This window comes from Scyliorhinus torazame, chromosome 13 (assembly GCF_047496885.1).
Source record: "Scyliorhinus torazame isolate Kashiwa2021f chromosome 13, sScyTor2.1, whole genome shotgun sequence".
Lineage (NCBI taxonomy): Eukaryota > Metazoa > Chordata > Chondrichthyes > Carcharhiniformes > Scyliorhinidae > Scyliorhinus > Scyliorhinus torazame.
This window is the reverse complement of record NC_092719.1, coordinates 228,094,926-228,119,829: the sequence shown is the minus strand read 5'-3', so window position 1 is coordinate 228,119,829 and position 24,904 is coordinate 228,094,926. Positions and strand designations below refer to the sequence as shown.

The 24,904-nt window shown below is 53.4% G+C and overlaps 1 protein-coding gene across 7 annotated transcripts in view; it reads right to left on the bottom strand.

Moving 5' to 3' along the window:
• The window catches only part of LOC140388658 (6-phosphofructo-2-kinase/fructose-2,6-bisphosphatase 4-like), a 442,444-nt gene that overhangs the window by 96,857 nt on the left and 320,683 nt on the right, over positions 1-24,904 (bottom strand). For all 7 annotated transcript variants that reach the window (XM_072473142.1, XM_072473143.1, XM_072473141.1 and 4 more), the window contains one exon: positions 22,108-22,237. In XM_072473142.1, the coding sequence (XP_072329243.1) occupies positions 22,108-22,237 (130 nt within the window). The remainder of the gene's footprint in view (positions 1-22,107; positions 22,238-24,904) is intronic.

Here is a 24,904-nt window from a genome sequence, read left to right as displayed (position 1 = left end):
CAGGTCACAGGAACGGACTGCAGGTCACAGGAACAGACTACAGGTCACAGGAGCAGACTAAAGGTCACAGGAACAGACTACAGGTCACAGGAACAGACTGCAGGTCACAGGAACAGACTACAGGTCACAGGAACAGACTACAGGTCACAGGAACAGACTACAGGTCACAGGAACAGACTACAGGTCACAGGAACAGACTACAGGTCACAGGAGCGGACTGCAGGTCACAGGAACAGACTAAAGGTCACAGGAGCGGACTGCAGGTCACAGGAACAGACTACAGGTCACAGGAGCAGACTACAGGTCACAGGAGCGGACTGCAGGTCACAGGAACAGACTAAAGGTCACAGGAACAGACTACAGGTCACAGGAGCGGACTGCAGGTCACAGGAACAGACTAAAGGTCACAGGAGCGGACTGCAGGTCACAGGAACAGACTACAGGTCACAGGAGCGGACTGCAGGTCACAGGAACAGACTACAGGTCACAGGAACAGACTACAGGTCACAGGAGCGGACTGCAGGTCACAGGAGCAGACTACAGGTCACAGGAGCAGACTAAAGGTCACAGGAGCGGACTGCAGGTCACAGGAACAGACTACAGGTCACAGGAACAGACTACAGGTCACAGGAACAGACTACAGGTCACAGGAGCGGACTACAGGTCACAGGAGCGGACTGCAGGTCACAGGAACAGACTACAGGTCACAGGAACAGACTACAGGTCACAGGAACAGACTACAGGTCACAGGAACAGACTACAGGTCACAGGAGCGGACTACAGGTCACAGGAACAGACTACAGGTCACAGGAACAGACTACAGGTCACAGGAGCGGACTGCAGGTCACAGGAACAGACTACAGGTCACAGGAACAGACTAAAGGTCACAGGAACAGACTAAAGGTCACAGGAACAGACTAAAGGTCACAGGAACAGACTGCAGGTCACAGGAACAGACTAAAGGTCACAGGAACAGACTACAGGTCACAGGAACAGACTGCAGGTCACAGGAACAGACTGCAGGTCACAGGAACAGACTAAAGGTCACAGGAACAGACTGCAGGTCACAGGAACAGACTAAAGGTCACAGGAACAGACTACAGGTCACAGGAACAGACTGCAGGTCACAGGAACAGACTAAAGGTCACAGGAACAGACTACAGGTCACAGGAACAGACTGCAGGTCACAGGAACAGACTGCAGGTCACAGGAACAGACTAAAGGTCACAGGAACAGACTGCAGGTCACAGGAACAGACTACAGGTCACAGGAACAGACTACAGGTCACAGGAGCGGACTACAGGTCACAGGAGCGGACTGCAGGTCACAGGAACAGACTAAAGGTCACAGGAACAGACTAAAGGTCACAGGAACAGACTGCAGGTCACAGGAACAGACTGCAGGTCACAGGAACAGACTAAAGGTCACAGGAACAGACTAAAGGTCACAGGAACAGACTACAGGTCACAGGAACGGACTGCAGGTCACAGGAACAGACTACAGGTCACAGGAACAGACTGCAGGTCACAGGAGCGGACTGCAGGTCACAGGAACAGACTACAGGTCACAGGAACAGACTACAGGTCACAGGAACAGACTACAGGTCACAGGAACAGACTACAGGTCACAGGAACAGACTAAAGGTCACAGGAACAGACTACAGGTCACAGGAACAGACTACAGGTCACAGGAACAGACTAAAGGTCACAGGAACAGACTACAGGTCACAGGAACAGACTACAGGTCACAGGAACAGACTACAGGTCACAGGAACAGACTACAGGTCACAGGAACAGACTACAGGTCACAGGAACAGACTACAGGTCACAGGAACAGACTACAGGTCACAGGAACAGACTGCAGGTCACAGGAACAGACTGCAGGTCACAGGAACAGACTGCAGGTCACAGGAACAGACTGCATGTCACAGGAGCGGACTGCAGGTCACAGGAGCGGACTGCAGGTCACAGGAGCGGACTACAGGTCACAGGAACAGACTACAGGTCACAGGAACAGACTACAGGTCACAGGAACAGACTACAGGTCACAGGAACAGACTAAAGGTCACAGGAGCGGACTGCAGGTCACAGGAACAGACTACAGGTCACAGGAACAGACTACAGGTCACAGGAACAGACTACAGGTCACAGGAACAGACTACAGGTCACAGGAACAGACTACAGGTCACAGGAACAGACTACAGGTCACAGGAACAGACTACAGGTCACAGGAACAGACTACAGGTCACAGGAGCAGACTACAGGTCACAGGAGCAGACTAAAGGTCACAGGAGCGGACTGCAGGTCACAGGAACAGACTACAGGTCACAGGAGCAGACTACAGGTCACAGGAACGGACTGCAGGTCACAGGAACAGACTACAGGTCACAGGAGCGGACTGCAGGTCACAGGAACAGACTAAAGGTCACAGGAGCGGACTGCAGGTCACAGGAGCGGACTGCAGGTCACAGGAACAGACTAAAGGTCACAGGAGCGGACTGCAGGTCACAGGAACAGACTACAGGTCACAGGAACAGACTACAGGTCACAGGAACAGACTACAGGTCACAGGAACAGACTGCAGGTCACAGGAACAGACTAAAGGTCACAGGAGCGGACTGCAGGTCACAGGAGCGGACTGCAGGTCACAGGAACAGACTAAAGGTCACAGGAACAGACTACAGGTCACAGGAGCGGACTGCAGGTCACAGGAACAGACTAAAGGTCACAGGAGCGGACTGCAGGTCACAGGAACAGACTACAGGTCACAGGAGCGGACTGCAGGTCACAGGAACAGACTACAGGTCACAGGAACAGACTACAGGTCACAGGAGCGGACTGCAGGTCACAGGAGCAGACTACAGGTCACAGGAGCAGACTAAAGGTCACAGGAGCGGACTGCAGGTCACAGGAACAGACTACAGGTCACAGGAACAGACTACAGGTCACAGGAACAGACTACAGGTCACAGGAGCGGACTACAGGTCACAGGAGCGGACTGCAGGTCACAGGAACAGACTACAGGTCACAGGAACAGACTACAGGTCACAGGAACAGACTACAGGTCACAGGAACAGACTACAGGTCACAGGAGCGGACTACAGGTCACAGGAACAGACTACAGGTCACAGGAACAGACTACAGGTCACAGGAGCGGACTGCAGGTCACAGGAACAGACTACAGGTCACAGGAACAGACTAAAGGTCACAGGAACAGACTAAAGGTCACAGGAACAGACTAAAGGTCACAGGAACAGACTGCAGGTCACAGGAACAGACTAAAGGTCACAGGAACAGACTACAGGTCACAGGAACAGACTGCAGGTCACAGGAACAGACTGCAGGTCACAGGAACAGACTAAAGGTCACAGGAACAGACTGCAGGTCACAGGAACAGACTAAAGGTCACAGGAACAGACTACAGGTCACAGGAACAGACTGCAGGTCACAGGAACAGACTAAAGGTCACAGGAACAGACTACAGGTCACAGGAACAGACTGCAGGTCACAGGAACAGACTGCAGGTCACAGGAACAGACTAAAGGTCACAGGAACAGACTGCAGGTCACAGGAACAGACTACAGGTCACAGGAACAGACTACAGGTCACAGGAGCGGACTACAGGTCACAGGAGCGGACTGCAGGTCACAGGAACAGACTAAAGGTCACAGGAACAGACTAAAGGTCACAGGAACAGACTGCAGGTCACAGGAACAGACTGCAGGTCACAGGAACAGACTAAAGGTCACAGGAACAGACTAAAGGTCACAGGAACAGACTACAGGTCACAGGAACGGACTGCAGGTCACAGGAACAGACTACAGGTCACAGGAACAGACTGCAGGTCACAGGAGCGGACTGCAGGTCACAGGAACAGACTACAGGTCACAGGAACAGACTACAGGTCACAGGAACAGACTACAGGTCACAGGAACAGACTACAGGTCACAGGAACAGACTAAAGGTCACAGGAACAGACTACAGGTCACAGGAACAGACTACAGGTCACAGGAACAGACTAAAGGTCACAGGAACAGACTACAGGTCACAGGAACAGACTACAGGTCACAGGAACAGACTACAGGTCACAGGAACAGACTACAGGTCACAGGAACAGACTACAGGTCACAGGAACAGACTACAGGTCACAGGAACAGACTACAGGTCACAGGAACAGACTGCAGGTCACAGGAACAGACTGCAGGTCACAGGAACAGACTGCAGGTCACAGGAACAGACTGCAGGTCACAGGAGCGGACTGCAGGTCACAGGAGCGGACTGCAGGTCACAGGAGCGGACTACAGGTCACAGGAACAGACTACAGGTCACAGGAACAGACTACAGGTCACAGGAACAGACTACAGGTCACAGGAACAGACTAAAGGTCACAGGAGCGGACTGCAGGTCACAGGAACAGACTACAGGTCACAGGAACAGACTACAGGTCACAGGAACAGACTACAGGTCACAGGAACAGACTACAGGTCACAGGAACAGACTACAGGTCACAGGAACAGACTACAGGTCACAGGAACAGACTACAGGTCACAGGAACAGACTACAGGTCACAGGAACAGACTACAGGTCACAGGAGCAGACTACAGGTCACAGGAGCAGACTAAAGGTCACAGGAGCGGACTGCAGGTCACAGGAACAGACTACAGGTCACAGGAGCAGACTACAGGTCACAGGAACGGACTGCAGGTCACAGGAACAGACTACAGGTCACAGGAGCGGACTGCAGGTCACAGGAACAGACTAAAGGTCACAGGAGCGGACTGCAGGTCACAGGAGCGGACTGCAGGTCACAGGAACAGACTAAAGGTCACAGGAGCGGACTGCAGGTCACAGGAACAGACTACAGGTCACAGGAACAGACTACAGGTCACAGGAACAGACTACAGGTCACAGGAACAGACTGCAGGTCACAGGAACAGACTAAAGGTCACAGGAGCGGACTGCAGGTCACAGGAGCGGACTGCAGGTCACAGGAACAGACTAAAGGTCACAGGAGCGGACTGCAGGTCACAGGAACAGACTACAGGTCACAGGAACAGACTACAGGTCACAGGAACAGACTACAGGTCACAGGAACAGACTACAGGTCACAGGAACAGACTACAGGTCACAGGAACAGACTAAAGGTCACAGGAACAGACTACAGGTCACAGGAGCGGACTGCAGGTCACAGGAGCGGACTGCAGGTCACAGGAACAGACTACAGGTCACAGGAACAGACTAAAGGTCACAGGAACAGACTACAGGTCACAGGAACAGACTACAGGTCACAGGAACAGACTACAGGTCACAGGAACAGACTGCAGGTCACAGGAGCGGACTGCAGGTCACAGGAGCGGACTGCAGGTCACAGGAACAGACTAAAGGTCACAGGAACAGACTAAAGGTCACAGTAGCGGACTGCAGGTCACAGTAACAGACTACAGGTCACAGGAACAGACTGCAGGTCACAGGAACAGACTAAAGGTCACAGGAACAGACTACAGGTCACAGGAACAGACTACAGGTCACAGGAACAGACTACAGGTCACAGGAACAGACTGCAGGTCACAGGAGCGGACTGCAGGTCACAGGAGCGGACTGCAGGTCACAGGAACAGACTACAGGTCACAGGAACAGACTACAGGTCACAGGAACAGACTGCAGGTCACAGGAGCGGACTGCAGGTCACAGGAACATACTAAAGGTCACAGGAACAGACTACAGGTCACAGGAACAGACTACAGGTCACAGGAACAGACTACAGGTCACAGGAATAGACTAAAGGTCACAGGAACAGACTACAGGTCACAGGAACAGACTACAGGTCACAGGAACAGACTAAAGGTCACAGGAACAGACTACAGGTCACAGGAACAGACTACAGGTCACAGGAACAGACTACAGGTCACAGGAACAGACTACAGGTCACAGGAACAGACTACAGGTCACAGGAACAGACTACAGGTCACAGGAGCAGACTACAGGTCACAGGAGCAGACTAAAGGTCACAGGAGCGGACTGCAGGTCACAGGAACAGACTACAGGTCACAGGAGCAGACTACAGGTCACAGGAACGGACTGCAGGTCACAGGAACAGACTACAGGTCACAGGAGCGGACTGCAGGTCACAGGAACAGACTAAAGGTCACAGGAGCGGACTGCAGGTCACAGGAGCGGACTGCAGGTCACAGGAACAGACTAAAGGTCACAGGAGCGGACTGCAGGTCACAGGAACAGACTACAGGTCACAGGAACAGACTACAGGTCACAGGAACAGACTACAGGTCACAGGAACAGACTGCAGGTCACAGGAACAGACTAAAGGTCACAGGAGCGGACTGCAGGTCACAGGAGCGGACTGCAGGTCACAGGAACAGACTAAAGGTCACAGGAGCGGACTGCAGGTCACAGGAACAGACTACAGGTCACAGGAACAGACTACAGGTCACAGGAACAGACTACAGGTCACAGGAACAGACTACAGGTCACAGGAACAGACTACAGGTCACAGGAACAGACTAAAGGTCACAGGAACAGACTACAGGTCACAGGAGCGGACTGCAGGTCACAGGAGCGGACTGCAGGTCACAGGAACAGACTACAGGTCACAGGAACAGACTAAAGGTCACAGGAACAGACTACAGGTCACAGGAACAGACTACAGGTCACAGGAACAGACTACAGGTCACAGGAACAGACTGCAGGTCACAGGAGCGGACTGCAGGTCACAGGAGCGGACTGCAGGTCACAGGAACAGACTAAAGGTCACAGGAACAGACTAAAGGTCACAGTAGCGGACTGCAGGTCACAGTAACAGACTACAGGTCACAGGAACAGACTGCAGGTCACAGGAACAGACTAAAGGTCACAGGAACAGACTACAGGTCACAGGAACAGACTACAGGTCACAGGAACAGACTACAGGTCACAGGAACAGACTGCAGGTCACAGGAGCGGACTGCAGGTCACAGGAGCGGACTGCAGGTCACAGGAACAGACTACAGGTCACAGGAACAGACTACAGGTCACAGGAACAGACTGCAGGTCACAGGAGCGGACTGCAGGTCACAGGAACATACTAAAGGTCACAGGAACAGACTACAGGTCACAGGAACAGACTACAGGTCACAGGAACAGACTACAGGTCACAGGAATAGACTAAAGGTCACAGGAACAGACTACAGGTCACAGGAACAGACTACAGGTCACAGGAACAGACTAAAGGTCACAGGAACAGACTACAGGTCACAGGAACAGACTACAGGTCACAGGAACAGACTACAGGTCACAGGAGCGGACTACAGGTCACAGGAACAGACTACAGGTCACAGGAACAGACTACAGGTCACAGGAACAGACTACAGGTCACAGGAACAGACTAAAGGTCACAGGAGCGGACTGCAGGTCACAGGAACAGACTACAGGTCACAGGAACAGACTACAGGTCACAGGAACAGACTACAGGTCACAGGAACAGACTACAGGTCACAGGAACAGACTACAGGTCACAGGAACAGACTACAGGTCACAGGAACAGACTACAGGTCACAGGAGCAGACTACAGGTCACAGGAGCAGACTAAAGGTCACAGGAGCGGACTGCAGGTCACAGGAACAGACTACAGGTCACAGGAGGAGACTACAGGTCACAGGAACGGACTGCAGGTCACAGGAACAGACTACAGGTCACAGGAGCGGACTGCAGGTCACAGGAACAGACTAAAGGTCACAGGAGCGGACTGCAGGTCACAGGAGCGGACTGCAGGTCACAGGAACAGACTAAAGGTCACAGGAGCGGACTGCAGGTCACAGGAACAGACTACAGGTCACAGGAACAGACTACAGGTCACAGGAACAGACTACAGGTCACAGGAACAGACTACAGGTCACAGGAACAGACTGCAGGTCACAGGAACAGACTAAAGGTCACAGGAGCGGACTGCAGGTCACAGGAGCGGACTGCAGGTCACAGGAACAGACTAAAGGTCACAGGAGCGGACTGCAGGTCACAGGAACAGACTACAGGTCACAGGAACAGACTACAGGTCACAGGAACAGACTACAGGTCACAGGAACAGACTACAGGTCACAGGAAGAGACTGCAGGTCACAGGAACAGACTAAAGGTCACAGGAACAGACTACAGGTCACAGGAACAGACTACAGGTCACAGGAACAGACTACAGGTCACAGGAACAGACTAAAGGTCACAGGAACAGACTACAGGTCACAGGAGCGGACTGCAGGTCACAGGAGCGGACTGCAGGTCACAGGAACAGACTACAGGTCACAGGAACAGACTAAAGGTCACAGGAACAGACTACAGGTCACAGGAACAGACTACAGGTCACAGGAACAGACTACAGGTCACAGGAACAGACTAAAGGTCACAGGAACAGACTACAGGTCACAGGAACAGACTACAGGTCACAGGAACAGACTACAGGTCACAGGAACAGACTACAGGTCACAGGAACAGACTACAGGTCACAGGAACAGACTGCAGGTCACAGGAACAGACTGCAGGTCACAGGAACAGACTGCAGGTCACAGGAACAGACTAAAGGTCACAGGAGCGGACTGCAGGTCACAGGAGCGGACTGCAGGTCACAGGAGCGGACTACAGGTCACAGGAACAGACTACAGGTCACAGGAACAGACTACAGGTCACAGGAACAGACTACAGGTCACAGGAACAGACTAAAGGTCACAGGAGCGGACTGCAGGTCACAGGAACAGACTACAGGTCACAGGAACAGACTACAGGTCACAGGAACAGACTACAGGTCACAGGAACAGACTACAGGTCACAGGAACAGACTACAGGTCACAGGAACAGACTACAGGTCACAGGAACAGACTACAGGTCACAGGAGCAGACTACAGGTCACAGGAGCAGACTAAAGGTCACAGGAGCGGACTGCAGGTCACAGGAACAGACTACAGGTCACAGGAGCAGACTACAGGTCACAGGAACGGACTGCAGGTCACAGGAACAGACTACAGGTCACAGGAGCGGACTGCAGGTCACAGGAACAGACTAAAGGTCACAGGAGCGGACTGCAGGTCACAGGAGCGGACTGCAGGTCACAGGAACAGACTAAAGGTCACAGGAGCGGACTGCAGGTCACAGGAACAGACTACAGGTCACAGGAACAGACTACAGGTCACAGGAACAGACTACAGGTCACAGGAACAGACTACAGGTCACAGGAACAGACTGCAGGTCACAGGAACAGACTAAAGGTCACAGGAGCGGACTGCAGGTCACAGGAGCGGACTGCAGGTCACAGGAACAGACTAAAGGTCACAGGAGCGGACTGCAGGTCACAGGAACATACTACAGGTCACAGGAACAGACTACAGGTCACAGGAACAGACTACAGGTCACAGGAACAGACTACAGGTCACAGGAACAGACTACAGGTCACAGGAACAGACTGCAGGTCACAGGAACAGACTAAAGGTCACAGGAACAGACTACAGGTCACAGGAACAGACTACAGGTCACAGGAACAGACTACAGGTCACAGGAACAGACTAAAGGTCACAGGAACAGACTACAGGTCACAGGAGCGGACTGCAGGTCACAGGAGCGGACTGCAGGTCACAGGAGCGGACTGCAGGTCACAGGAACAGACTACAGGTCACAGGAACAGACTAAAGGTCACAGGAACAGACTACAGGTCACAGGAACAGACTACAGGTCACAGGAACAGACTAAAGGTCACAGGAACAGACTAAAGGTCACAGTAGCGGACTGCAGGTCACAGTAACAGACTACAGGTCACAGGAACAGACTGCAGGTCACAGGAACAGACTAAAGGTCACAGGAACAGACTACAGGTCACAGGAACAGACTACAGGTCACAGGAACAGACTACAGGTCACAGGAGCAGACTGCAGGTCACAGGAGCGGACTGCAGGTCACAGGAGCGGACTGCAGGTCACAGGAACAGACTACAGGTCACAGGAACAGACTACAGGTCACAGGAACAGACTGCAGGTCACAGGAGCGGACTGCAGGTCACAGGAACATACTAAAGGTCACAGGAACAGACTACAGGTCACAGGAACAGACTACAGGTCACAGGAACAGACTACAGGTCACAGGAATAGACTAAAGGTCACAGGAACAGACTACAGGTCACAGGAACAGACTACAGGTCACAGGAACAGACTACAGGTCACTGGAACAGACTAAAGGTCACAGGAGCGGACTGCAGGTCACAGGAACAGACTACAGGTCACAGGAACAGACTACAGGTCACAGGAACAGACTACAGGTCACAGGAACAGACTGCAGGTCACAGGAACAGACTAAAGGTCACAGGAACAGACTACAGGTCACAGGAACAGACTACAGGTCACAGGAACAGACTACAGGTCACAGGAACAGACTGCAGGTCACAGGAACAGACTGCAGGTCACAGGAACAGACTAAAGGTCACAGGAGCGGACTGCAGGTCACAGGAGCGGACTGCAGGTCACAGGAGCGGACTACAGGTCACAGGAACAGACTACAGGTCACAGGAACAGACTACAGGTCACAGGAACAGACTACAGGTCACAGGAACAGACTAAAGGTCACAGGAGCGGACTGCAGGTCACAGGAACAGACTACAGGTCACAGGAACAGACTACAGGTCACAGGAACAGACTACAGGTCACAGGAACAGACTACGGGTCACAGGAACAGACTACAGGTCACAGGAACAGACTACAGGTCACAGGAACAGACTACAGGTCACAGGAGCAGACTACAGGTCACAGGAGCAGACTAAAGGTCACAGGAGCGGACTGCAGGTCACAGGAACAGACTACAGGTCACAGGAGCAGACTACAGGTCACAGGAACGGACTGCAGGTCACAGGAACAGACTACAGGTCACAGGAGCGGACTGCAGGTCACAGGAACAGACTGCAGGTCACAGGAGCGGACTGCAGGTCACAGGAGCGGACTGCAGGTCACAGGAACAGACTAAAGGTCACAGGAGCGGACTGCAGGTCACAGGAACAGACTACAGGTCACAGGAACAGACTACAGGTCACAGGAACAGACTACAGGTCACAGGAACAGACTACAGGTCACAGGAACAGACTGCAGGTCACAGGAACAGACTAAAGGTCACAGGAGCGGACTGCAGGTCACAGGAGCGGACTGCAGGTCACAGGAACAGACTAAAGGTCACAGGAGCGGACTGCAGGTCACAGGAACAGACTACAGGTCACAGGAACAGACTACAGGTCACAGGAACAGACTACAGGTCACAGGAACAGACTACAGGTCACAGGAACAGACTGCAGGTCACAGGAACAGACTGCAGGTCACAGGAACAGACTAAAGGTCACAGGAACAGACTACAGGTCACAGGAACAGACTTTAGGTCACAGGAACAGACTACAGGTCACAGGAACAGACTAAAGGTCACAGGAACAGACTACAGGTCACAGGAGCGGACTGCAGGTCACAGGAGCGGACTGCAGGTCACAGGAACAGACTACAGGTCACAGGAACAGACTAAAGGTCACAGGAACAGACTACAGGTCACAGGAACAGACTACAGGTCACAGGAACAGACTACAGGTCACAGGAACAGACTGCAAGTCACAGGAGCGGACTGCAGGTCACAGGAGCGGACTGCAGGTCACAGGAACAGACTAAAGGTCACAGGAACAGACTAAAGGTCACAGTAGCGGACTGCAGGTCACAGTAACAGACTACAGGTCACAGGAACAGACTGCAGGTCACAGGAACAGACTAAAGGTCACAGGAACAGACTACAGGTCACAGGAACAGACTACAGGTCACAGGAACAGACTACAGGTCACAGGAACAGACTACAGGTCACAGGAACAGACTGCAGGTCACAGGAGCGGACTTCAGGTCACAGGAGCGGACTGCAGGTCACAGGAACAGACTACAGGTCACAGGAACAGACTACAGGTCACAGGAACAGACTGCAGGTCACAGGAGCGGACTGCAGGTCACAGGAACATACTAAAGGTCACAGGAACAGACTACAGGTCACAGGAACAGACTACAGGTCACAGGAACAGACTACAGGTCACAGGAACAGACTAAAGGTCACAGGAACAGACTACAGGTCACAGGAACAGACTACAGGTCACAGGAACAGACTACAGGTCACTGGAACAGACTAAAGGTCACAGGAACAGACTACAGGTCACAGGAACAGACTACAGGTCACAGGAACAGACTACAGGTCACAGGAACAGACTAAAGGTCACAGGAGCGGACTGCAGGTCACAGGAACAGACTACAGGTCACAGGAACAGACTAAAGGTCACAGGAACAGACTAAAGGTCACAGGAGTGGACTGCAGGTCACAGGAGCGGACTGCAGGTCACAGGAACAGACTAAAGGTCACAGGAGCGGACTACAGGTCACAGGAACAGACTAAAGGTCACAGGAGCGGACTACAGGTCACAGGAACAGACTACAGGTCACAGGAACAGACTAAAGGTCACAGGAACAGACTACAGGTCACAGGAGCGGACTGCAGGTCACAGGAACAGACTACAGGTCACAGGAACAGACTACAGGTCACAGGAGCGGACTGCAGGTCACAGGAACAGACTGCAGGTCACAGGAACAGACTAAAGGTCACAGGAACAGACTAAAGGTCACAGGAACAGACTACAGGTCACAGGAGCGGACTGCAGGTCACAGGAACAGACTACAGGTCACAGGAACAGACTACAGGTCACAGGAACAGACTACAGGTCACAGGAACAGACTACAGGTCACAGGAACAGACTACAGGTCACAGGAGCGGACTGCAGGTCACAGGAGCGGACTGCAGGTCACAGGAACAGACTACAGGTCACAGGAACAGACTGCAGGTCACAGGAACAGACTGCAGGTCACAGGAGCGGACTGCAGGTCACAGGAACAGACTGCAGGTCACAGGAACAGACTGCAGGTCACAGGAACAGACTACAGGTCACTGGAACAGACTACAGGTCACAGGAACAGACTACAGGTCACAGGAACAGACTACAGGTCACAGGAACAGACTACAGGTCACAGGAACAGACTGCAGGTCACAGGAACAGACTAAAGGTCACAGGAGCGGACTGCAGGTCACAGGAGCGGACTGCAGGTCACAGGAACGGACTACAGGTCACAGGAACAGACTACAGGTCACAGGAACAGACTACAGGTCACAGGAACAGACTACAGGTCACAGGAACGGACTAAAGGTCGCAGGAACAGACTGCAGGTCACAGGAACAGACTGCAGGTCACAGGAACAGACTACAGGTCACAGGAACAGACTACAGGTCACAGGAACAGACTACAGGTCACAGGAACAGACTGCAGGTCACAGGAACAGACTGCAGGTCACAGGAACAGACTACAGGTCACAGGAACAGACTAAAGGTCACAGGAGCGGACTGCAGGTCACAGGAACAGACTACAGGTCACAGGAACAGACTGCAGGTCACAGGAACAGACTACAGGTCACAGGAACAGACTACAGGTCACAGGAACAGACTAAAGGTCACAGGAGCGGACTGCAGGTCACAGGAACAGACTACAGGTCACAGGAACAGACTACAGGTCACAGGAACAGACTAAAGGTCACAGGAGCGGACTGCAGGTCACAGGAACAGACTACAGGTCACAGGAACAGACTACAGGTCACAGGAACAGACTAAAGGTCACAGGAGCGGACTGCAGGTCACAGGAACAGACTACAGGTCACAGGAACAGACTGCAGGTCACAGGAACAGACTAAAGGTCACAGGAGCGGACTGCAGGTCACAGGAACAGACTGCAGGTCACAGGAACAGACTAAAGGTCACAGGAGCGGACTGCAGGTCACAGGAACAGACTACAGGTCACAGGAACAGACTACAGGTCACAGGAACAGACTACAGGTCACAGGAACAGACTACAGGTCACAGGAACAGACTGCAGGTCACAGGAACAGACTAAAGGTCACAGGAGCGGACTGCAGGTCACAGGAGCGGACTGCAGGTCACAGGAACAGACTAAAGGTCACAGGAGCGGACTGCAGGTCACAGGAACAGACTACAGGTCACAGGAACAGACTACAGGTCACAGGAACAGACTACAGGTCACAGGAACAGACTACAGGTCACAGGAACAGACTGCAGGTCACAGGAACAGACTAAAGGTCACAGGAACAGACTACAGGTCACAGGAACAGACTACAGGTCACAGGAACAGACTACAGGTCACAGGAACAGACTAAAGGTCACAGGAACAGACTACAGGTCACAGGAGCGGACTGCAGGTCACAGGAGCGGACTGCAGGTCACAGGAACAGACTACAGGTCACAGGAACAGACTAAAGGTCACAGGAACAGACTACAGGTCAAAGGAACAGACTACAGGTCACAGGAACAGACTGCAGGTCACAGGAGCGGACTGCAGGTCACAGGAGCGGACTGCAGGTCACAGGAACAGACTAAAGGTCACAGGAACAGACTAAAGGTCACAGGAACAGACTAAAGGTCACAGTAGCGGACTGCAGGTCACAGTAACAGACTGCAGGTCACAGGAGCGGACTGCAGGTCACAGGAGCGGACTGCAGGTCACAGGAACAGACTAAAGGTCACAGGAACAGACTACAGGTCACAGGAACAGACTGCAGGTCACAGGAACAGACTACAGGTCACAGGAACAGACTACAGGTCACAGGAACAGACTACAGGTCACAGGAACAGACTACAGGTCACAGGAACAGACTGCAGGTTACAGGAGCGGACTGCAGGTCACAGGAGCGGACTGCAGGTCACAGGAACAGACTACAGGTCACAGGAACAGACTACAGGTCACAGGAACAGACTACAGGTCACAGGAACAGACTACAGGTCACAGGAACGGACTAAAGGTCACAGGAGCGGACTGCAGGTCGCAGGAACAGACTGCAGGTCACAGGAACAGACTACAGGTCACAGGAACAGACTACAGGTCACAGGAACAGACTACAGGTCACAGGAACAGACTACAGGTCACAGGAACAGACTGCAGGTCACAGGAACAGACTACAGGTCACAGGAACAGACTAAAGGTCACAGGAGCGGACTGCAGGTCACAGGAACAGACTACAGGTCACAGGAACAGACTGCAGGTCACAGGAACAGACTACAGGTCACAGGAACAGACTACAGGTCACAGGAACAGACTAAAGGTCACAGGAGCGGACTGCAGGTCACAGGAACAGACTACAGGTCACAGGAACAGACTACAGGTCACAGGAACAGACTAAAGGTCACAGGAGCGGACTGCAGGTCACAGGAACAGACTACAGGTCACAGGAACAGACTACAGGTCACAGGAACAGACTAAAGGTCACAGGAGCGGACTGCAGGTCACAGGAACAGACTACAGGTCACAGGAACAGACTGCAGGTCACAGGAACAGACTAAAGGTCACAGGAGCGGACTGCAGGTCACAGGAACAGACTGCAGGTCACAGGAACAGACTAAAGGTCACAGGAGCGGACTGCAGGTCACAGGAACAGACTACAGGTCACAGGAACAGACTACAGGTCACAGGAACAGACTACAGGTCACAGGAACAGACTACAGGTCACAGGAACAGACTGCAGGTCACAGGAACAGACTAAAGGTCACAGGAGCGGACTGCAGGTCACAGGAGCGGACTGCAGGTCACAGGAACAGACTAAAGGTCACAGGAGCGGACTGCAGGTCACAGGAACAGACTACAGGTCACAGGAACAGACTACAGGTCACAGGAACAGACTACAGGTCACAGGAACAGACTACAGGAACAGACTGCAGGTCACAGGAACAGACTAAAGGTCACAGGAACAGACTACAGGTCACAGGAACAGACTACAGGTCACAGGAACAGACTACAGGTCACAGGAACAGACTAAAGGTCACAGGAACAGACTACAGGTCACAGGAGCGGACTGCAGGTCACAGGAGCGGACTGCAGGTCACAGGAACAGACTACAGGTCACAGGAACAGACTAAAGGTCACAGGAACAGACTACAGGTCAAAGGAACAGACTACAGGTCACAGGAACGGACTGCAGGTCACAGGAGCGGACTGCAGGTCACAGGAGCGGACTGCAGGTCACAGGAACAGACTAAAGGTCACAGGAACAGACTAAAGGTCACAGTAGCGGACTGCAGGTCACAGTAACAGACTACAGGTCACAGGAACAGACTGCAGGTCACAGGAACAGACTACAGGTCACAGGAACAGACTACAGGTCACAGGAACAGACTACAGGTCACAGGAACAGACTACAGGTCACAGGAACAGACTGCAGGTCACAGGAGCGGACTGCAGGTCACAGGAGCGGACTGCAGGTCACAGGAACAGACTACAGGTCACAGGAACAGACTACAGGTCACAGGAACAGACTACAGGTCACAGGAACAGACTACAGGTCACCGGAATAGACTAAAGGTCACAGGAACAGACTACAGGTCACAGGAACAGACTACAGGTCACAGGAACAGACTACAGGTCACTGGAACAGACTAAAGGTCACATGAACAGACTACAGGTCACAGGAACAGACTAAAGGTCACAGGAGCGGACTGCAGGTCACAGGAACAGACTACAGGTCACAGGAACAGACTAAAGGTCACAGAAACAGACTAAAGGTCACAGGAGTGGACTGCAGGTCACAGGAGCGGACTGCAGGTCACAGGAACAGACTAAAGGTCACAGGAGCGGACTACAGGTCACAGGAACAGACTAAAGGTCACAGGAGCGGACTACAGGTCACAGGAACAGACTACAGGTCACAGGAACAGACTAAAGGTCACAGGAACAGACTACAGGTCACAGGAGCGGACTGCAGGTCACAGGAACAGACTACAGGTCACAGGAACAGACTGCAGGTCACAGGAACAGACTGCAGGTCACAGGAACAGACTAAAGGTCACAGGAACAGACTAAAGGTCACAGGAACAGACTACAGGTCACAGGAGCGGACTGCAGGTCACAGAAACAGACTACAGGTCACAGGAACAGACTACAGGTCACAGGAACAGACTACAGGTCACAGGAACAGACTACAGGTCACAGGAACAGACTACAGGTCACAGGAGCGGACTGCAGGTCACAGGAACAGACTGCAGGTCACAGGAACAGACTGCAGGTCACAGGAACAGACTGCAGGTCACAGGAACAGACTGCAGGTCACAGGAACAGACTACAGGTCACAGGAACAGACTACAGGTCACAGGAACAGACTACAGGTCACAGGAACAGACTACAGGTCACAGGAACAGACTGCAGGTCACAGGAACAGACTAAAGGTCACAGGAGCGGACTGCAGGTCACAGGAGCGGACTGCAGGTCACAGGAACAGACTACAGGTCACAGGAACAGACTACAGGTCACAGGAACAGACTACAGGTCACAGGAACAGACTACAGGTCACAGGAACAGACTACATGTCACAGGAACAGACTACAGGTCACAGGAACGGACTAAAGGTCACAGGAGCGGACTGCAGGTCACAGGAACAGACTGCAGGTCACAGGAACAGACTGCAGGTCACAGGAACAGACTACAGGTCACAGGAACAGACTACAGGTCACAGGAACAGACTACAGGTCACAGGAACAGACTGCAGGTCACAGGAACAGACTACAGGTCACAGGAACAGACTACAGGTCACAGGAACAGACTACAGGTCACAGGAACAGACTGCAGGTCACAGGAACAGACTACAGGTCACAGGAACAGACTAAAGGTCACAGGAGCGGACTGCAGGTCACAGGAACAGACTACAGGTCACAGGAACAGACTGCAGGTCACAGGAACAGACTACAGGTCACAGGAACAGACTACAGGTCACAGGAACAGACTAAAGGTCACAGGAGCGGACTGCAGGTCACAGGAACAGACTGCAGGTTACAGGAACAGACTAAAGGTCACAGGAACGGACTGCAGGTCACAGGAACAGACTGCAGGTCACAGGAACAGACTACAGGTCACAGGAACAGACTACAGGTCACAGGAACAGACTACAGGTCACAGGAACAGACTGCAGGTCACAGGAACAGACTACAGGTCACAGGAACAGACTACAGGTCACAGGAACAGACTACAGGTCACAGGAACAGACTACAGGTCACAGGAACAGACTACAGGTCACAGGAACAGACTACAGGTCACAGGAACAGACTACAGGTCACAGGAACAGACTGCAGGTCACAGGAACAGACTACAGGTCACAGGAACAGACTGCAGGTCACTGGAACAGACTACAGGTCACAGGAACAGACTGCAGGTCACAGGAACAGACTACAGGTCACAGGAACAGACTGCAGGTCACAGGAACAGACTGCAGGTCACAGGAACAGACTACAGGTCACAGGAACAGACTACAGGTCACAGGAACAGACTGCAGGTCACTGGAACAGACTACAGGTCACAGGAACAGACTGCAGGTCACAGGAACAGACTACAGGTCACAGGAACAGACTACAGGTCACAGGAACAGACTGCAGGTCACAGGAACAGACTACAGGTCACAGGAACAGACTACAGGTCACAGGAACAGACTACAGGTCACAGGAACAGACTACAGGTCACAGGAACAGACTACAGGTCACAGGAACAGACTACAGGTCACAGGAACAGACTACAGGTCACAGGAACAGACTGCAGGTCACAGGAACAGACTACAGGTCACAGGAACAGACTGCAGGTCACTGGAACAGACTACAGGTCACAGGAGCGGACTGCAGGTCACAGGAACAGACTGCAGGTCACAGGAACAGACTGCAGGTCACAGGAACAGACTGCAGGTCACAGGAACAGACTGCAGGTCACAGGAACAGACTACAGGTCACAGGAACAGACTACAGGTCACAGGAACAGACTACAGGTCACAGGAACAGACTACAGGTCACAGGAACAGACTGCAGGTCACAGGAACAGACTAAAGGTCACAGGAGCGGACTGCAGGTCACAGGAGCGGACTGCAGGTCACAGGAACAGACTACAGGTCACAGGAACAGACTACAGGTCACAGGAACAGACTACAGGTCACAGGAACAGACTACAGGTCACAGGAACAGACTACATGTCACAGGAACAGACTACAGGTCACAGGAACGGACTAAAGGTCACAGGAGCGGACTGCAGGTCACAGGAACAGACTGCAGGTCACAGGAACAGACTGCAGGTCACAGGAACAGACTACAGGTCACAGGAACAGACTACAGGTCACAGGAACAGACTACAGGTCACAGGAACAGACTGCAGGTCACAGGAACAGACTACAGGTCACAGGAACAGACTACAGGTCACAGGAACAGACTACAGGTCACAGGAACAGACTGCAGGTCACAGGAACAGACTACAGGTCACAGGAACAGACTAAAGGTCACAGGAGCGGACTGCAGGTCACAGGAACAGACTACAGGTCACAGGAACAGACTGCAGGTCACAGGAACAGACTACAGGTCACAGGAACAGACTACAGGTCACAGGAACAGACTAAAGGTCACAGGAGCGGACTGCAGGTCACAGGAACAGACTGCAGGTTACAGGAACAGACTAAAGGTCACAGGAACGGACTGCAGGTCACAGGAACAGACTGCAGGTCACAGGAACAGACTACAGGTCACAGGAACAGACTACAGGTCACAGGAACAGACTACAGGTCACAGGAACAGACTGCAGGTCACAGGAACAGACTACAGGTCACAGGAACAGACTACAGGTCACAGGAACAGACTACAGGTCACAGGAACAGACTACAGGTCACAGGAACAGACTACAGGTCACAGGAACAGACTACAGGTCACAGGAACAGACTACAGGTCACAGGAACAGACTGCAGGTCACAGGAACAGACTACAGGTCACAGGAACAGACTGCAGGTCACTGGAACAGACTACAGGTCACAGGAACAGACTGCAGGTCACAGGAACAGACTACAGGTCACAGGAACAGACTACAGGTCACAGGAACAGACTAAAGGTCACAGGAACGGACTGCAGGTCACAGGAGCGGACTACAGGTCACAGGAGCGGACTGCAGGTCACAGGAACAGACTACAGGTCACAGGAACAGACTACAGGTCACAGGAACGGACTGCAGGTCACAGGAGCGGACTACAGGTCACAGGAGCGGACTGCAGGTCACAGGAACGGACTGCAGGTCACAGGAGCGGACTACAGGTCACAGGAGCGGACTGCAGGTCACAGGAACAGACTAAAGGTCACAGGAACAGACTACAGGTCACAGGAACAGACTACAGGTCACAGGAACAGACTACAGGTCACAGGAACAGACTGCAGGTCACAGGAACAGACTACAAGGTCACAGGAACAGACTACAGGTCACAGGAACAGACTACAGGTCACAGGAACAGACTACAGGTCACAGGAACAGACTACAGGTCACAGGAACAGACTGCAGGTCACAGGAACAGACTACAGGTCACAGGAACAGACTACAGGTCACAGGAACAGACTGCAGGTCACAGGAACAGACTACAGGTCACAGGAACAGACTACAGGTCACAGGAACAGACTACAGGTCACAGGAACAGACTGCAGGTCACAGGAACAGACTACAGGTCATAGGAACAGACTACAGGTCACAGGAACAGACTGCAGGTCACTGGAACAGACTACAGGTCACAGGAACAGACTGCAGGTCACAGGAACAGACTACAGGTCACAGGAACAGACTGCAGGTCACAGGAACAGACTACAGGTCACAGGAACAGACTACAGGTCACAGGAACAGACTGCAGGTCACTGGAACAGACTACAGGTCACTGGAACAGACTACAGGTCACAGGAACAGACTACAGGTCACAGGAACAGACTACAGGTCACAGGAACAGACTACAGGTCACAGGAACAGACTGCAGGTCACTGGAACAGACTACAGGTCACAGGAACAGACTACAGGTCACAGGAACAGACTACAGGTCACAGGAACAGACTGCAGGTCACAGGAACAGACTGCAGGTCACAGGAACGGACTGCAGGTCACAGGAGCGGACTACAGGTCACAGGAGCGGACTGCAGGTCACAGGAACAGACTACAGGTCACAGGAACAGACTGCAGGTCACAGGAACAGACTGCAGGTCACAGGAACAGACTGCAGGTCACAGGAGCGGACTACAGGTCACAGGAACAGACTAAAGGTCACAGGAACGGACTGCAGGTCACAGGAACAGACTACAGGTCACAGGAACAGACTAAAGGTCACAGGAGCGGACTGCAGGTCACAGGAACAGACTACAGGTCACAGGAACAGACTGCAGGTCACAGGAACAGACTGCAGGTCACAGGAACAGACTGCAGGTCACAGGAACAGACTGCAGGTCACAGGAGCGGACTACAGGTCACAGGAACAGACTAAAGGTCACAGGAGCGGACTGCAGGTCACAGGAACAGACTACAGGTCACAGGAACAGACTGCAGGTCACAGGAACAGACTACAGGTCACAGGAATAGACTGCAGGTCACAGGAGCGGACTACAGGTCACAGGAACAGACTGCAGGTCACAGGAACAGACTGCAGGTCACAGGAGCGGACTACAGGTCACAGGAACAGACTAAAGGTCACAGGAGCGGACTGCAGGTCACAGGAACAGACTACAGGTCACAGGAACAGACTGCAGGTCACAGGAACAGACTACAGGTCACAGGAACAGACTGCAGGTCACAGGAACAGACTACAGGTCACAGGAACAGACTACAGGTCACAGGAACAGACTGCAGGTCACAGGAACAGACTACAGGTCACAGGAACAGACTACAGGTCACAGGAACAGACTGCAGGTCACAGGAACAGACTGCAGGTCACAGGAGCGGACTACAGGTCACAGGAACAGACTAAAGGTCACAGGAGCGGACTGCAGGTCACAGGAACAGACTACAGGTCACAGGAGCGGACTGCAGGTCACAGGAGTTGAATGTCAGTTGAGATTGTGTCCTCAATAGATGTTAATGAGCAACAAACTATTGGGAAATAAATTCTCTACAGATGCGATAGGTGAAACTGGCAATTTGGCTGTTACTTGTCAGCAGCCTTGCCCTGTGGGAAGATCCCAATTTAAATGCTGCTGCAACTGTTTAACTTTCTTTTTACCTGCTGTTTTGTCGAGGAAGTAGGCCAACAAACACCGCATGACGGCCTGGTGACAGATGACTAAAACATTCTCTTGTCTTTCCAGCTCCATGATCGCCGGCTCCAGGCGCTGAACCAAATCTTCATATGACTGAAGAATAAGGAAATCAATGAGCAGGCGTCAGTGACGAACTCGTATATTATTATTATCTCACTTCTAGCCTGAGTCTCTGAAACAAGATTTTAAATGTGGAAACTGAAAACTAACTTTCAAACAACGGGTGAACATTTCAGATCCACTGTTTATCAACTGATTCGAATTTCAGCGCAGAGCAGGGCTGGCAGTTCGGGACTGGCAGAGGATGGTTGGCAGAGCAGGGCTGGATGGCAGTGCAGGGCTGGGAGAGGGAGGCTGGCAGAGGGGGCTGGATGGCAGTGCCAAGCTGGCAGTGTCTGGCAGTGCAGGGTGGGCAGTGTACGGTTGGCAGAGCAGGGCTGGCAGAGCTGGGCTGGCAGTGCAGGGCTGGCAGAGGGGGGCTGGCAGAGCAGGGCTGGCAGAGCAGGGCTGGCAGAGGGGAGCTGGCAGTGCAGGGCTGGCAGAGGGGGGCTGGCAGAGCAGGGCTGGCAGTGCAGGGCTGGCAGAGGGGGGTTGGATGGCAGTGCAGGGCTGGCAGAGGTGGGCTGGCAGAGGGGGACTGGCAGAGGGGGACTGGCAGTGTACGGTTGGCAGAAGGGGATTAGATGGCAGTGCAGGGCTGGCAGAGCGGGGCTGGCAGAGGGGGGCTGGATGGCAGTGCCGAGCTGGCAGTGCAGGGCTGGCAATGTACGGTTGGCAGAGCAGGGTTGGCAGAGCAGGGCTGGCAGAGAGGGGTTGGATGGCAGTGCAGGGCTGGCAGAGGGGGGTTGGCAGAGCAGGGCTGGCAGAGGGGGACTGGCAGAGGGGGGCTGGCAGAGGGGGGTTGGATGGCAGTGCAGGGCTGGCAGAGGACGGTTGGCAGTGCAGGGCTGGCAGAGCAGGGCTGGCAGAGCAGGGCTGGCAGAGCAGGGCTGGCAGTGCAGGGCTGGCAGAGGGGGGTTGGCAGAGCAGGGCTGGCAGAGCAGGGCTGGCAGAGCAGGGCTGGCAGAGCAGGGCTGGCAGTGCAGGGCTGGCAGAGGGGGGTTGGCAGTGCAGGGCTGGCAGAGCAGGGCTGGCAGTGCAGGGCTGGCAGAGGGGGGCTGGCAGAGGGGGGTTGGATGGCAGAGCAGGGCTGGCAGAGCAGGGCTGGCAGAGGGGGGCTGGCAGAGCAGGGCTGGCAGAGCAGGGCTGGCAGTGCAGGGCTGGCAGAGGGGGGCTGGCAGAGGGGGGTTGGATGGCAGAGCAGGGCTGGCAGAGCAGGGCTGGCAGAGGGGGGCTGGCAGAGCAGGGCTGGCAGAGCAGGGCTGGCAGTGCAGGGCTGGCAGAGCAGGGCTGGCAGTGCAGGGCTGGCAGAGGGGGGCTGGCAGAGGGGGGTTGGATGGCAGAGCAGGGCTGGCAGAGGGTGGCTGGCAGAGGGGGGTTGGATGGCAGAGCAGGGCTGGCAGAGCAGGGCTGGCAGAGGGGGGCTGGCAGAGCAGGGCTGGCAGTGCAGGGCTGGCAGAGGGGGGCTGGCAGAGGGGGGCTGGCAGTGCAGAGCTGGCAGAGGGGGGCTGGCAGAGGGGGGCTGGCAGAGAGGGGCTGGCAGAGTTACTGTTCTCACAGGAATTCTGTGCCTAAAGTTATGTTCAGTCACCATCCTTGAAAATAACGCATGGTCTGTTGTACTGAGAGGTATTTTGATTATGATAAAGTGATAATATTACAGCCGGTCCTCGGTGTGGAAATGCTTAGTCTAGAGTCCCGTGAAGGAACTTTTCTCCCCTCTGGCTCTCCTCAACAATGCCTCCTCCTGGGGTATGGATTCTGTCCCCGGTACCCTCTCCTTAACATCACTAAAAATTGTGTCCGATTAAACCCACGGGGTTTACCAGCAGAGGGCAGCAGAGCGGAGCTGCTGATTGGCTGTTGCCGGGAAATTTTGCATCAGTGCATTGCGGTCACTGTATCCAGAAGGTGTACCTGAGCAAGACACCCTCCGTGTTCAAGTGAAGGCAAGCATCCAGCAGAGGGCAGCAGAGCGGAGCCGCTGATTGGCTGTTGCGGGGGAAATTTGCATCAGTGCATTGTGGTCACTGTATCCAGGTGGTTTGTGGAGGAGCTGTTGTCAAGTGACAGTTAAACCCCAAACATTTCTTCAGTGTTTCCCTCCCTCCCTCCTCCTCGAACCAAATAAAACAATCACTGTAAGGATCCCAGCCGAGTAAAGATCAAGAGGGAGGCTGAATGGCCTCCTTCTGCACTGTAGGGATTCTATAACTCTATCGATGGACTGCAGCGGTCCGAGGCTGTGGCCCACCACCACCTTCTCAAAGTCAATCGGGGTGGGCAATAATATTTCGGGCCAAACCAGCGAAGCCCAAGTCCCCGGAAAGAATAAACAAAAGCTGGTTTGTTGAAGCAACTCTGACTCAGCAGGTGCAGGTTTGGCTCAGGATTCGCACCGATTACTGAATATCAAGGTTACACAGGATGCAGGCGTAAGGAATTGAAAGGGTTTTTAAATGTGTAGGGGGCTTAAGTTTATGAGCCGTGGGGTTATGCTGCAACTGTACAGGACCCTGGTGAGACCACATTTGGAGTATTGTGTGCAGTTCTGGTCACCTCATTATAGGAAGGATGTGGAAGCATTCGAAAGGGTGCAAAGGAGATTTACCAGGATGCTGCCTGGATTGGAGGGTAGGTCTTATGAGGAAAGGTTGAGGG